The 15,316-nt window shown below is 44.5% G+C and overlaps 1 protein-coding gene across 1 annotated transcript in view; it reads left to right on the top strand.

Moving 5' to 3' along the window:
• CTPS1 (CTP synthase 1) overlaps nt 1-13,673 on the top strand; it is an 18,699-nt gene extending 5,026 nt beyond the window's left edge. Inside the window, exons 7-18 of the mRNA XM_035901273.1 lie at nt 836-987; nt 2,292-2,424; nt 3,834-3,922; nt 5,005-5,099; nt 5,629-5,691; nt 6,567-6,610; nt 7,543-7,639; nt 7,911-7,966; nt 8,051-8,147; nt 8,434-8,578; nt 11,588-11,678; nt 13,192-13,673. Of these exons, the coding sequence (XP_035757166.1) occupies nt 836-987; nt 2,292-2,424; nt 3,834-3,922; nt 5,005-5,099; nt 5,629-5,691; nt 6,567-6,610; nt 7,543-7,639; nt 7,911-7,966; nt 8,051-8,147; nt 8,434-8,578; nt 11,588-11,672 (1,056 nt within the window). The 3' untranslated portion in view covers nt 11,673-11,678; nt 13,192-13,673. The remainder of the gene's footprint in view (nt 1-835; nt 988-2,291; nt 2,425-3,833; nt 3,923-5,004; nt 5,100-5,628; nt 5,692-6,566; nt 6,611-7,542; nt 7,640-7,910; nt 7,967-8,050; nt 8,148-8,433; nt 8,579-11,587; nt 11,679-13,191) is intronic.
• The last annotated feature ends 1,643 nt before the right edge of the window (nt 13,674-15,316 follow it).

Below are 15,316 nucleotides of genomic sequence, written 5' to 3'. Positions count from 1 at the left end.
AGAATGAGATTTTTCAGTATCAGAGGCCAAAGAGTAGTTGCCCAAAATTAGGTTTGAAGGATACATGAATGTGTTTCGTACACAGCTCTTTTTACAACATTATTCCTCTGCCCAAGATTGCATGAGGAGAGATTGCACAGAAAAGCTGAAACGGTGTTTGAGAGAAGCGTTGCTTCACTTTAATGTTATGTGATGTGCAAGAATTCTATGTTAGCGTGATTCTTATACTGAGACTAGTCTGCATAGCATGGTCTGAGGTGGACCTTGGAAAATAATCAAACAGTCTCTAGGTTAAATATTGCCGCCTTCCAATCCATCCGGAGCTTGAAAAATTTTGTCTTTTAGTGAAAGACTGAGTATGAGATTACAGATTTGCCTGGGCTTTAATCAGACTGGGAGCCCTGGTTAAGAATGACAGCAGTGGGAAACGAGGAAGCTGGGCTTGTGGGCAGTGTAACCGTAGTTTTAGTTGGGATTACCAAGATGGCTGTATTGCAGGAGAAGTCTCCTTGAAGCGTTCTTTGAACTTCGCTGTGTGGTCGCATAACTTGCATAGCAGCTGACTTTCTTACTGCTAGGTTGTATTGTTGCAGCCCTTCCCAAGGAGCTCCAGTGAGCAGTAATACCTGGGAAGTGCTGATGGATGACCTTTGCAAGTATGGGGAAACTAGTCCTAAGCTATTCATATGTTATGTTATTCAACAGGTATTATTTCCTGGAAGTTCAGGTGGTCATATGGTTGCCTGCTGGAGACAGAAGGTCTCTGAGTATCTGTCTAAAAATAATTGCACTGGCACTTAGATCTGTTTTAATGACATTCATATTTTATGAACAGGTCATCTGTGTGCATGATGTCTCTTCTATCTACCGGGTTCCTCTGTTGTTAGAGGAGCAGGGAGTTGTTGATTACTTCAGACACAGGCTTGACCTTCCCATTGAGAGGCAGCCCAGGAGGATGCTCATGAAGTGGAAGGAAATGGCTGACAGGTGAGCTGCACCGCTGGGCGTAGTTTGATTTAAGACTCCAGATTAGTTTCTCTTCTCAGGCACTATGAGTGTTAATCATGTTCCTCAAGCATTCTCATGCAGTCAATTTTTTTTTTTCCTTTTTTTTTTTTTTTTTTTAACTACAAAAATGCATTTTCTTCCTAGACGTTTAACTGAAAAAAATACCTCAACATGAGAATCCTGTAAGATAATGTTATTGAGTTCTTATCTTGTGTTGGTAGTGTACTGTCTACATCAAAACCAGTTTGAAGTAATTAAAAGGTAGACAATTCTGCCCTCTCTTTTTATGCAAAAAACCCTAGTCATGTTACAAAGTGGTGAAATCCTTCTTTAGGCGTATGTAGGAGTTGTCAGGAATGTCAGTAAAATGTATTTTTTGAGTATACTTCCAAGCAAGTGAAACAACTGTTTCATAACTGAGTCTGAGACTCCTAGGACACTGGGTTTTTTGTTGGGGTGTGGGGTTTTTTTTGTTTGGTTGGTTTTTTTTTTTTTTTTTGTTTTGTTTTTTTTGGTGGGGAAATAGTGAATTGAATCTTTTCAGTTGCCATTCAGGCCCTTTCTGAAGCACTAAATATGTTTGTCCTTACAAGAAATTAATTTTCAAGATCTGTATGTTTCCCTTTATATGCACGACACAAGTCACCACTGTCAAGAACATTTTCTTTTGACAGGGGAAAGCCCTTGGTAACCAGCTGGGTTGAAGGTACTTAGCAATTTTGAAATGAACTTTAAACAGTCCCTTAGCTGTGGCCAAGAATGTTGTGTAAATCCCATGCCAGATGCTGGGATTGAACATGTAGGCAGTATGACCGTAGGACTCTAGCAGACAGAAATACAGAAATGACTTCCAAAGTGAACTCAGTCAGAAGCAGCGTGGGAAGATGCTGTACAGTACAAACATATGCAGAGTCGTGCTTTGATCCTCTCTTAATAGTTTACTGCAGACTGAATCTAATGCAGCTCCCTAAAAAGACAGCTTGGATCTACTCAAAATGGCTTTTCAGCATAAGGACAGATGAGTTAATTTACACATTACTTTCTGCAACTCTTTTTCTCTGTCATTGTTTTTTTTTTCTTTTTTCTTCCTTTTCTTCTATTCCTGCTTTGATGTTTTTAAGTCATAATTGTTACAAAAGAGATCTCTTCCAAAGTCATCATCTCTCTAGTTGGACAGACTTTCAACTGTTTATATTACTTGAAAAGCTGAAGAGAATGCAAGTGATTCTTGCCCCCGTTTCCTGTTAATAACGAAATAACCCTTGAGTTTTGATTTTGTTTAGGTATGACCGTCTCCTTGAAACATGTTCCATTGCACTTGTTGGCAAATACACCAAGTTTTCAGATTCCTACGCATCTGTCATTAAAGCACTGGAGCATTCTGCACTGGCTATCAACCACAAACTTGACATTAAGGTAGGGGTGGGTGCATGTGTATAAAAATCCTCCCCTCCCAATACACCTACAGTGCTACCCATCTTAATTACAAACCCATGGACAGAAAGGGAGAGTTGATTCAGCCAGTGAACTTTAAATTTGTCCTTGGATTACAGCATCAGAACATCTGTTGGCAGGCATAAAACAGCTTCAAAGCAAACCAGCCTTTCATCCTGTAAGACATACAAGGTGTCTGTATAATTGATAGGAACTCTTCAGTGTTCCGTGCTGAACTGTGATAGTGGTAGATATATTTGAGGAGGGGACTGTTTGCTTTAATTCCTCGGACAGTTGTTGAAAGTCATCCTTTTTTTAGGGTTGTTGCTGTTACCCTTGTCGTACTGACAGGTTTTATGGTGCTCCTGCCTCAGACTTTATTTTAGTTTTAGTGCTGGTTTGGCTGCACAGGTGCTTTTAAGGGTCTTGGTTCTAGCTAGATGCCCCAAAGAGGTGAAATGTGTATCTGTTGCCAGAAATTTTGCTTTAATTTAAATATGCTTTCTAAACGTCCAGCTGTTTCGTGATGCTGGTGAGTCATGGAAATAGGTGCTTGCTCTCTAACAGCACTGTTCTATGTTTGGGTCACCTTTCGACTTACAAAATCGGTAGAGGAGAAAAGAAAATCAAGTAAGAGTGGTGAAGGGTAAACCCTGTGCATGCGTCTATGGGTAGTTCCTGACACAGCTGTGTCTGTATGGTTTGGAATGGGAGTGGGTTCTGTGAGTGCTGTGCATGGACATCTCGCATTGGGCTAAAGAACTGTTAGCAGTATTCTAAGCTTAAAAAAAAAAAGACAAGACAAAAATGGTTGTTCAGAAGGGTAAGCAGCCTGCCAGAACACTCAGAAGTTCAGAGATACCAGAGATGAGAAACTGGAAAATTTGCAGTTTTTTCCATATGTAACATTGGTCATCCTTTAATTACAACAGTCTGTGTTTCACCAGACCCTATTTGTTCTTCAGTCTCTCTTGAAGATTAAATTATGTATATTTGATGAGGTAGTGATTCGGTTTTCTTTTTGCTGTGTGGTTGTTTCTGTCTGCATAGCTCTGTGTTCCTATCTTGCTGTGCTCCGTTAAGACTTCATATTTAATGAGTCTGGGTCTTATGGACATCATCTTCATTTCTGTGACAGCAGAGCTGCAGAGAAGGGCAAAAAACCATGCCTTCTGTTTCTGCATCTGTAGTGTGATGATGCTGGAAAGCAGTTCTGCTGACTAGCAGACAGGAAATCAGCCCAGAAAATACATAAGCAAGTATCTAGTAGGTAACAAACCCAGAGCTATCCAGGAGGATCATGATATCTTAATGTAATGAGAATTAAGGAGACACTGTATTTACACTCTTGTGGCAGCATCTCATCATCCTTTTTTTGGATTTCTTCCCAGTATATTGACTCTGCTGACTTGGAGCCAGACACTCTGCAGGAAGAACCTGTCCGATACCATGAAGCGTGGCAGAAGCTGTGTGGTGCTGAGTAAGACTCTTATACTCTGGCCGTTTCTTTGGAGCTTGTCTGATAAAGTTGCTGCTATTGACGATTTTGGAATTAAGAGCCTCACTGGAGACTGTTTTCTTAGGTGCTGTGCCAGCACACTCTGACATTGCCCCAGATGCCTCTCAGTGAAATTCAGATGTAAAATGGAGAATTGTTAAATAAGCGAGGGAGTTTGCGAAAGGCAGCAGTAGTGGAGATGATGATGCAGATGAGGATGTGCACAGGCTTAGTGGGGAAAAAGGGTGAGAGGAAATAAGGGGAAAGGATAAAAATCATAGTCATTAAGGTTGGAAAAGACCTCCAAGATTATCAAATCCAGCCATCAACCCAACACCACCATGCCTAATAGACCACGTCCCGAAGTGCCACATCTATGTGTTTTTTGAACACCTCCAGGGATGGTGACCCCACCCCCTCTCTGAGCAGCCAGTTCCATGCAGAGGCTATTAAAGCCAAAGAGAGAGGATGGAAGGTGTAAATGTGGTATAAAGTTCTTTAGGAGGAGAGCATGAGAAGGGAAAAAGCATTAGGATGCAGAGGATGCCAAGAGTTAGCCCATAAAACAAGAACAAGTGGGGCTTGAAGCCCTCAGGGAAGCAGGCTTTGGGTGGTACCAGGAGAATGAAGAACTTCCTGCAGAATTTGATATCCTTGTGCCTGCGGTTAGGACAACTTGACACTGCAGCCAGCGGCTTCGTCAGCCTGGGCCTTGCTGGGTGGTATGTTTGCAGGCATGCTTGGTGCAGAGTACGTGGGTCATGCAGCATGAACCATTCTGGTATTGTAACCTGCATTGCATTTTGGATTTCTTGGGAAGGTTTTTACCTTTTTTACGCATTTATAAAATGTTTCCCTGAAAATTCTGTGACATTATGTGACCACTTGTGTGAAGTCATACAGAAACTGTGCTGCAGACAGGCCTTGCCACGCAGGGCACTTTAAAGCCCTTTTCAGGAATGAGGCCTTGCAAATTCAAGTTTTTATGGGAGAGAGGTGGTACTGGTTGGGGGGAGCCATGCTGGTGAGCCCTGTGTGAATGGAATCTTTTCCTCCTCATGCAGCGGAGTTCTGGTTCCTGGTGGATTTGGTGTTCGAGGGACAGAAGGCAAAATTCAAGCTATTTCCTGGGCAAGAAAACAGAAAAAACCCTTCTTAGGTGAGAAACATGTTTCCTCTGTAAGAAGAAATAAAGAAAAGAAGGAGGTTGAGTAACAGCCTAACTGGTCTGCAGCAAGAGCTTTCTAGTAAGTGGCTGAGGAAGGCAATGATCTATGCTCAGCTTAACTGGTTAATGCAGCTATAGTTCACTCCGAAGTGGCTGGATTTGGCTGGGATGTGATGAAATGGAATCTCTGTAATGAGGGGGTAGGAGACTCAGTGGAAGTTTCAGAGGAGGCTGAGGTGATCTTGGCATGAAGAAATACGTGACTGTTTAAATGAACTGGACATAGTGAGAGACTGGAAATGTCGTGTGAGGCGAGTGGCTGGGGAAGGGACGTGTGGAGTAAAACTTGTCAGAACTACTTGGGACAGAGGGAACAGAGCCCAGATCCAAGCCAAAGGTCTGTGTCTCATCCAGGTTTTCCTCTGACTCAGGACTGCTCTGTGAAGGTGTGTGTGCTTTGCGGTATGGGCTCAGGGGTCCTTGTCCTGACTTGATCTCTGTTCTGCCTTGCCTTCTGCAGGAGTTTGTTTGGGAATGCAGTTAGCAGTTGTGGAGTTTGCACGCAGTGTTCTTGGTTGGCAAGGTAATTGCACAAAACCCATCCTGGATTTTGGTCATTTCGTTGATTGCTTGAGTGATACCTGTAATTTTTAAATATCTGTCATTTTTAATTTTTCATTAATTATTTTTTTTCCTAGGCTTGTAAAATTCCTCATCTCTGTTGCTAATTCAAAGGAAAAAGAATAATTTCCTTATCCTATTCAAATAAAAAATCAATGGAGTAAGACATGCTTATAATGACAGAAAAATTTCTATTGCTTAGAGTGAGGTTCAGCTCCTGAATAAAACACCGAAGTGGAGTTGTGCCTATGTGTACTGGACATCCTAAATTCCCATTATAGCCAGTGGGAATGAGGACCAAAAAGCAATTCAGCTGACGACGCAGTTGCGCTGACTTCAGTGAGTTGAATTGTTTTCTGGGCTCCACTGCTTGAATTGACTGGGTCCCTGGTGTCAAAACTCCCTTTACAGAGTGCTAAATTTAGTTTCTCAGCCTGATTCTGAGTCTTGCTCATAGTGAAGGTAGGGGAAAATGTTTCTGAGAGTACTTCTGCTCCCTTCCTGCTCCCTGGCTTTATTTAAAATATTCTAAGCTGTTGAATGTGTGCTTTTACTGAATGACCCTGCTTTTGTCACCGACTGCACTAGACTGGTTGCCCTAAGATTGCAACCTCCAGTCAGTCTCAGAAATTCATACTGAACAGTGCTGAGAGAGTCCCGTCTCTGTGTTGGGGGCTGAGCTGGCAGCTCTGTGCAGGTGAGTGGCTCAGCACAGTTAAGGCTGCTGCTTGCCAGAAGTGTGGGGACGAGACACAACTGTACCTGGGGGAGGTCCTGTAAATGCATGTCAGGGTATGAGGGACTTCGCGTTTCTGATTGATGAATGTTGCATTGCAGATGCTAACTCGACAGAATTTGACCCCAAAACTGCTCATCCAGTGGTGAGTTTATGATTATTGCTTGCCATATCCTTACTGTGCTGGAATTCTCTGCACATACCTGTAGGTGCAGTTAAGAGCTTGGATTATTACATCTTGTGGCTTTTAAGTCTGTCTTCCAGGATTTACTAGTGTGAAAAGAAAATGTCTTTGCCTAGTTAACTGTATGGCAGTTGCTGCTTCATAGAAGGTTGCAGTGCTTTTTGTAGGTGAAACGCTAATATTTTATTTTTAATTATACTTTTTCATACGGTGCTTTCTAAGAGGTAAAAGGTTCTTAAAGGGCAGTTTGAAAGCGAACTGATTTCACAGAGCAAATGTGAAAGATTTTGAGATATCCAAATTCCACTGCATAGTTGTTTAATTATGATCCCAGAAATTAATGTAAGACCGTCATGAATTCCTTGGAACATTTGTGGATGGATTTCTGAACCTGCCTTTCTTAGACTGCAGGCTCTGTGCTTCATTCAGGGTCCACTGTAACGATTGGCTTCTGCTAGAACTTCAAATGTTACTCAAAAGGAAAAATATTTCAGAAAACCTGCTTGTGAAGTTATTTATCAAAGTATAATTGATTCTGATTTGGGGATTTTTTTTCTGTAAATTTACTTGTTTGTTTGTTTAACATTCAGTTCAGAAAATAGTGCAGTGTTAGTGTATGGGATCTTTATAGGTTTTGACTGAGACCATTCCCTGTGCTAAGGCTTCCTGAATACCCACAAACCTTCTGTATGTTCTGTACGGCCTTTACTAGAATAACTCAGCTAACTAATCTAGTTCTGTTGGTCTACCTTGTCAGGACAGTGTTCCTTGGGGTGGTTTGCTTGTTTTCTGTATGGATGTTGGGGTTTTTATCCCCCTTTAACATTTCAGAGTCTGCCTGGGACTGTTATTCCTTCTTCATTCTCACCTCTCTCTCTGAATGCTTTTCGCAGGTCATAGACATGCCGGAACATAATCCTGGGCAAATGGGTGGGACCATGAGGCTTGGCAAGAGAAGAACACTCTTCCAAACCAAGAACTCAATCATGAGTAAGGCATTTCTTACCTCTTTTGGAAGTGTTTTCTGGGGATGATGTGCGTGTATGGTGGGTATGGGGAAGTGAGACCTGGGAGTGTTAAAGCATCCTTGAACAGTCGGTGTTTGCAGGCTTTGTTCCAGTAGCGAAATGGAGATCAGTGAATTTGGTCCCCTCTAGAAGTGGCAGATTCTGATGGATGCTGTTCATATGAACTTGTTAAAACTTGGCATCGTGTGAACTGTTTGGCATTTCCTCTAACAAACATCCTCCTTTTGGTGCAGGGAAGCTGTACGGGGATCATGATTTCTTGGAAGAGAGACACAGACACAGATTTGAGGTAAAAATGCTGTTGTAGGTGTTGAGCTTTTCTATGTAATCCAAACACAAGAGATCATGGGTTTTCTTGCTTCTGGTCTTCTAGGTCAATCCAGAATTGAAAAAGTGTTTTGAAGAGCAAGGCTTGAAGTTTGTAGGCCAGGATGAGGAGGGAGAGCGAATGGAAGTGGTTGAGTTGGAAGGTGAGTACTTAAGCAATTAGTTTGTGGGTGTAGGTATACAAGGGAGAGTGTTTGGAGGGTAATGAGGAGGTTTTTGTGGGGGACCAGTCCAGGCGCTCTCAAGAATGATTTTGTCCATAAAATGACACTAAAAAAAGAATCCCATGTGCTTGTCCATTTAGGGACAAAAGGCAGGATAGAAATGACACTGCTTCCCCATCACCAGGGCTTGATCAGTGCTTTCAACTGCAGTTGAGCCACAGGCTTAAGAGACATGACATTAATGTTTTCTGTTTCTTTCTCTTAGAGCATCCTTTCTTTGTTGGTGTTCAGTATCACCCCGAGTTCCTCTCTAGACCAATTAAGCCATCTCCCCCATACTTTGGCCTCCTCTTGGCGTCTGCAGGAAGACTCACGCATTATCTACAAAAGGGCTGCAGGCTCTCACCCAGGTAGGTTGAAGGAAGACACCAGTCAGTCAGACCTCTCACAGGGCAGTGCTTCCTCCTACAGGATAAACAGGAGAATCCTCTTGGCACAACGTTACTGGGGGGTACCTAGGAGGTATTTGCAGCACCTCTTCTTTCCTCTCTTCCTCTGAAACCTCTTGTCTTGCATTTTAAGATTGACTGTAGTGCCACAGAGCTGCCTTCAGCCAGGTCCCATATGCAGTCTCGTGTTGTCAGTCAGAGGTGTTCGGGGAAACTGCAGCTGGGCCTGGTCTTTTAGGTGACTGGAGACCTCGTGGGGTTTTATCCACGTTCCCTTAAGCAGCTTGTTCCCATTACCGGTTTAAAGAATGGGCCCTAGCGGTTGCAGCTTCGTTTTTTTTTTTTCTGCTGGCTTAAGCTTTTTTGTCTCAGTTTGCAAAGCAACTGAGGTTTTGGGTAGACTTAATGGTACCTTTAATTCTTTCTGTGGCTGCCTAACACCCTGCGGTTCTGTTCAGCAGATGTGGCAACATGCAACAAATATGCATTGCTTTGATAGTGACCCATTTTCCTCCTTATAGAGGAGAACACAGAGGATTTGCTTATGTAGCTGGAGTGCACTAAACAAAAAACCCCAAACTAAATGCAGAAGAGAAATAGCACTGAATGTATTAAACTAAAGCGATGCAAAAAGGAAAGTATTGGCCTTCCTGGGTTGAGCTGCAGTGCAGCTGCACCACAGTAATTCCTGTGTGGATGTCTGGAGAGCAGCTGTCAGTTGTGCTCTGACTGATCTGCTCTGAAGAGAGGTTCTCTGGGAAGATGCCTCGTTTCAGTGCTCCAAGTGATGAGGGATATTTTAATTTCCTGCTTTTGCACATTGGAGTTTGAAATGGCTTCTCACAGCAGAGGAGCTGAAGCTTCCTCTCTAGTGCAGCATCCTGAGTTAGTATGATCTGCTGCTGGAGTCTTTTGTGATTGTGGTCACAGGTCGTTTCATGTTTAGCATATAATCTAAAAATATTGGTGGCAGTTACAGCCCAGCCTGTGCTCCCCTGTACTCCCGTCCTTTGTAACTCTTACCATGTTTTCAGGTAAGTCCCATCACTGCACTCTCATGAGGTTTGCAGGTGACACCAAACTGGGGGGAATGGACTGTATGGTTGAGGATGGGACTGCTGGAGGAGTGGGCCAAGAGGAACCTGATGAGGCTTAATAAGGACCAAAGCGGAGTCCTGTGCTGGGAACCCCTCGCAGTAACACAGCCTGGGGACTCAGCAGCTGGGGAGCAGCTCTGCTGAGAATCAGAGAATCATAGAATCCTAGGTTGGAAGGGACCTCAAGGATCATCCAGTCCAACCTTTCTAGGCAAGAGCACAGCCTAGACAAGACGGCCCAGCACCCTGTCCAGCTGAGGCTTCAAAGTGCCCAATGTGGTGGAGTCAACCACTCCCCTGGGAGATTATTCCAATGGGTGACTGTTCTCATGAGGAAACATTTCCCTCTCATGTCCAGTCAGAATCTCCCCAAGAGCAGCTTGTGTCCATTGCCCCTTGTCCTCTCCATGTGACTCTTTATGAAAAGGGAGTCTCCATCTTCCTTGTAGCTTCCCCTTAGGTACTGGTACGTGGTGATGAGATCCCCTCTGAGCCTCCTTTCCTCAAGGCTGAACAAACTCAGCTCTCTCAGCCCATCTCCATATGGCTGAGAGAGGCCTCCCAGCCCTTGGATCATCTTGGGGGCCCTGCTCTGGACCCCTCCAGCCTGTCCACATCTTTTTTTGTACAGCAGGGACCAGAGCTGCACACAGGATTCCAGGTGTGGCCTGACCAGTGCTGAGCAGAGTGGGATGATGACTCCTTTATCTCTGCTGGTGGTGCCCTTGTTGATGCAGCCCAGCACCCAGTTGGCCTCCTTGGCCTCAGCAGCACCCTGCTCACTCCTATGGAGCTTCCTGGCCACCAGCACCCCCAGGTCCTTTCCCACAGAGCTGCTCTCCAGCTGGGTGGATCCCAGTCTGTGCTGCTTTCCTGGACTATGTTTTCCCAGGTGCAAGACCTTACACTTGTCAGAGTTGAACTTCATAAGGTTCTTGTTAGCCAGGTCATGGGGAACAGCAAACTGAACATGAACCAGCAGCAAAGGAAAGACAGTGTCCTGGGCTGAGTAGGAGCACAGCCAGTAGATGGAGAGAAGTGATTATATTGCTTTACTTGGCATTTGTTAGACCACATCTAGAATATTCTGTGCGGTTTAGGGTCTCCCAGTATGAGTAAAACATTGATAAATTGGAGAGTTTAGTGGAGGCCCACTAAGGTCAGGAGGTTAGAGTGCTTGCTCAGGGAGGAGAGGTCGAAGGAGCTGGGCTTGTTCAGCCTGGGGAAGGGAAGACTTCATGGGCACCTAAGAGCAGCCTGCCGGCACCTACAAAAACATTTATCAAAAACATAAAAACAGTATCTTTACAGAAGTGTATGGCGGGAGGATGAGACGCAATGGACCTAAACTGAAATAAGAGAAGTTCTGACTGGATATAAGGAAAATCTTTTTCACCTTTAGATCAATCACACATTGGTGCAGGTTGCCCAGAATGGCTGTGCAGTCTCTGTCATTGGAGAATGTCAGAACATGCCTGGATAAAGTCCTGAGGTCCCTTCTGATCTGAATTACTTTGTGATTCTGAAAAAGCTGTTTAATGGATTAAAGGCAATCAGCTGTTACTGGGAAGCGGAAATAGAATGGCTTACGGGTGGCTAACCAGTCTCCTAGCTCCTGTTTCTTGAATTTCCTTTAGAATAACTTTGCCTTGTGAAATGCCTATTATATGTGTAATCACTTCAATTCACAAACCGTAAAACTGATGATGACTCAGCCCTTTTTCCAAAAGGACAGCTACACCAGGAATATTGTGTTATTTTGCTTTTCAACCTCAGCTCAGTACTCGCTACCAAACTCTACTCGTTCCTGATGCAAAACTACATCTATAAAGCACTTGCACTCCATCAAACAGAATCTTTCTGAATTCTGCAGGGACACCTACAGCGACAGAAGTGGCAGCAGCTCACCTGACTTGGAGATAACAGAGCTGAAGTTCCCATCAGTAAATCATGACTGATTCCCGGTAACTTTTAACAACCTCAACCTCTTTCCTTATGGAAAAAATTCCTTGCCCAGTCTTTCCTCCTGACATCCGAATGTTTCACATCGGTTGGTAGAAAACTGGCACACCATGAAAAGTGCTGGTGCTCACGGACGTGTTCCAGCTGTGCTGAGGGATGCAGAATACCTCGTGTCTGTGTAGCAGATGTGGGTGGGTATTTCCTTAGCAAATTGACACATAATAAAGTGCAAAAATACACACAGGAGTTTGAGATTAAATTCAGACAAAGAAACAAAGCATAGATGTACATTCCCGAAAATGGAGGCAAAGCTGAGCAAGGGGTTGCTGGATTTCAAGAAGTTTGGTATTTTGGGAGCAGTCTCTCAACTTTGCCAAAGAACACTTTTGAAATGGCTGCTCTCCCCATCTCTGGAGACAGTGAGTTTCTCTGTCAAACCAGTGGACCTGAGCTCTGAGTTGTCATAGCTGCTGCAGGGGTTAGGATGTGAAAATTGGGTGTGTGTCATCCAGCCTTGGAGGGGGATCACTAAAACCTGGCATTTGGGCCTCACCAGCAGGAAGGGCAGACTTAACAGTGAAATGCGTTCTCCCTTTGTGCGGTAGGTGATCATGGAGGCAGCGCTTTCCTACTGGTCTGGCGGGGGTTGTGTGTTGTGTTTAGAGCAGCGTTTGTGCACACACATGTCGAGTGAGAGCGGGGGTTTGTTGCTGAATGCTAGGGGACCAAGGATGCCCAACTCCTCCTTCCTCCCTCTTTCCTTCATGTAACAGATGCTTCCAAAATTTAACTGCAGAGTGAAAATGAGGGTTAGCCCCAGTCTAGCACAGATGCACTTCCCCACCCCTGGTCATGGGAACTGGGCCTTTGCAGTGCCAAAGAGAGCTGGGATCGCTGGGGGCTGGGTTGTTCCAGATCTGGTACTGTAGCAAACTAAAAGCTGAAGAATCCTCCCTGTAAATTTTTATCCTCCTGAAGATACTCTGAGCCTCTGGCTTGCTGCGTATCCTGTGTGCTCCCTAATGCGACCAGTCTGGGTGCTGCATTGATACCCGATGGCTTGGAGGCCATCCCCAAATGAAGAGGCTGTAGGGAAGGTGATGCTGGCGTGTGGTGTGTGTCTCTCTGGCTGACTGCCCTGCCGGTGCACAGCTCAGCTCACCTCTCTTAATCGCTGCAACTTAACATTTTCATTTGGTACCAGCCATGGGCAGTGCTGGGAAGGGCATGAAGTTAATTCTTAGCTTAACAGTGTTCACTCCCTACATTGTACTTAAAAATCAGCTTCTAGAACAAGTTTGCTTTCTTACAGGTGTAACATGCTGGTCTTAAAGTTGCCATAGGGCCCCTGTAAAATTAACAGACATCTATCCTGGGAGGAGAGCATTGCCAGGTCCCATGTTACCTCTGTCTGGGGTGATGTATGCAAGACTCAGGCTTCAGTGTGCTGGGCAGTTCCAGCCTTGCCCTTCACTGTCCATAATTCCTGTTCCTTTCCTTTCTGTCTCTCTCCAGATGTCGTCGCTGAAGAGAAGAGTCTTCATTCGATTTGCCAGGCATTCTTACAGCAATAGCTTGAACACTGTCAGCTTTGGGCTTTTCTTAAGTTATGGTTTTATAATTTTTGTTAGGAAATCCTGTCCCTCTATTTTCTCAACTCTTCTGTCCTTCCTTTATTTTCTGTGTAGATTCTGTTTGTTTCTGGAGGAGAGCTCGTCACAGCACGTGCACCTCTAGACTCTTCAGTTAGCACCACCTTGGAGAGAGAAAGTAAATTTTGGGTATGGGATTTGATGTGTGTGTGAGAATCCAGGTGCACGCTTCCTTCCTAATGTCCAGTGATGCTGGCATGAGTTTGTATCTTGGACACTGACAGTTGAGTTGCGTTCTCCAGCCTTTCTGCTCCCTCAGCAGTCTTTTTACTTCCTGGTGAAATTATATGGATGAACTAGATTTTGGGGGCTTGCTCAGTCCTTGAGCTGTGCTGTGCTGCAGAGGATGGGTCTGTTCGGCTTTATGCAGTCTTTTTTTTTTTTTTTTGGGGGGGGAGGGGGAAGGGAAGGGGGATGTTTTGTTCTTTTCAGTAGTATTTAAAAATGTTTGGCACTGGTGGTCTTGGTGCATTCATTGCCGGCAATGAACTTTTAACCAGGAAAATCTTCCTGGAATAGAAGAGTTAATCTGGAACATGATCAGCTCTGACTGTGATACGCCACGCTGCAGGGATGCAATTAACTGGGATCACGTGAAAGAAAGAAAAAACAAAAAGCAAAACTGCCAGGAAGGGCCATGGTTGCCTGAAAGGAGGCGTAGCTGTTAGCCCTTCCTATGCCAGTGTTTGCTGGTGCTGCTTCTTGGGCTGGGAAATTTCAACTCCTTGAATCAAGGGGGAGGTACAGAACAGAAAGTGAACTACTTTCTGATGCTGCCTTTAAAAGCTCCCGTTGTGATTTGCCTTGGACTGAACAGTTCGTGGTGCTGTTTTTCGTTGATTGGAAGTGGAGCCTTCCGTTGGCTTTTTTTATACGGCGGAGCCATGCACCCCGCATCCGATGCAATACAAAGTGCTGTTTCCTGAGGGAGAGGCTTGGCAATTTGCCTGCAGTGTTACTCGCTTTGGTTCCTAGATGTCTGCTGCTGTCCTAGGGGGACAAGCTCAGCTTTGCAGTCCTGGCATGGGAAATGCACTCACCTTTTTTGGTTTTTCCCTGCCTCTTGCTGCAACGTAAGCGAGGCAGTTTTCGGTCTTTGGTAATTTAGAAGAAAGGAAGAAAGCATCTTGGTTGTCCAAAGTGTTGTATATTTAGAACCCTTTAGTTCATTACAGTTTGGAGAAAGCCGTATGTCTTGAGCCTGGCTGAGTACTAATTCCCGTCTTGTCTGATGCCAAACTTAAACACTGTCCTGTCTCACCTTAAGTGATCTTTTACGCAGCCCCTCTTGTTTTATCCCTCAGTTATTTTAAATATATGCTGTAAAGCTGCTTTTAGCCCTGAAAGCTTTGAGCGTTTGTCGTGTGTGCCAATTATAACAGTTCTGCAGAAAACGACCAAGTCAAGATGTTCTCCGTACTGGACAGACACTGGCCAGGACATGGTTGCTCCTCTAGCAGTGCAAGATCATTCCTTATCTGTAGCACAACTCTTGTTTTCTTTTGAAATGTTTTTGTTTTGGCCAAAACTGTGCAACTGACTCAGTCATTAAATGCTTATTTGTAATAAAACTTGTAACTAGCCAAGAGCTTGCTATATTACTTCCATAGCTCAGAGGGAGGGAAAGGACTAAAGTGTAATACTGTCTAATTTTAAAGTAATCCAGTGTAAGATAGAAATTTGCTAGCTGTACTTCCAGTGGTTTTTAGACATGTGTTTCCCAAGTCTGACTGAAATTACGGGGCTTCCCCCCAGCAGTGGAGAAGCCTGGGGAAGCTGGACTGAGCCTACAGCCTCGGCTGGGCAGAAAAACGAGTTTTTAATTTAATTACACCACAAGCTGCCTGATGGTTTGCTCACTCTTCCTCTGCAGCGGAGGGAGCTGCTTGCCGTGCCCACCGAGGGGTGGTAGGAACACGTGACCTGTCCTCGGCTGTGGGTTAAACAAGCAACTCCCCCCCCCCCAAGCTGCCCTGGGGACAAGGGGC

Source organism: Egretta garzetta, unplaced genomic scaffold (genome assembly GCF_000687185.1).
Source record: "Egretta garzetta isolate BGI_Z169 unplaced genomic scaffold, ASM68718v1 scaffold368, whole genome shotgun sequence".
In the NCBI taxonomy this organism is placed as follows: Eukaryota; Metazoa; Chordata; class Aves; order Pelecaniformes; family Ardeidae; genus Egretta; species Egretta garzetta.
The sequence above is the reverse complement of the archived record's forward strand: the minus strand, read 5'-3'. Positions and strand labels throughout refer to the sequence as shown.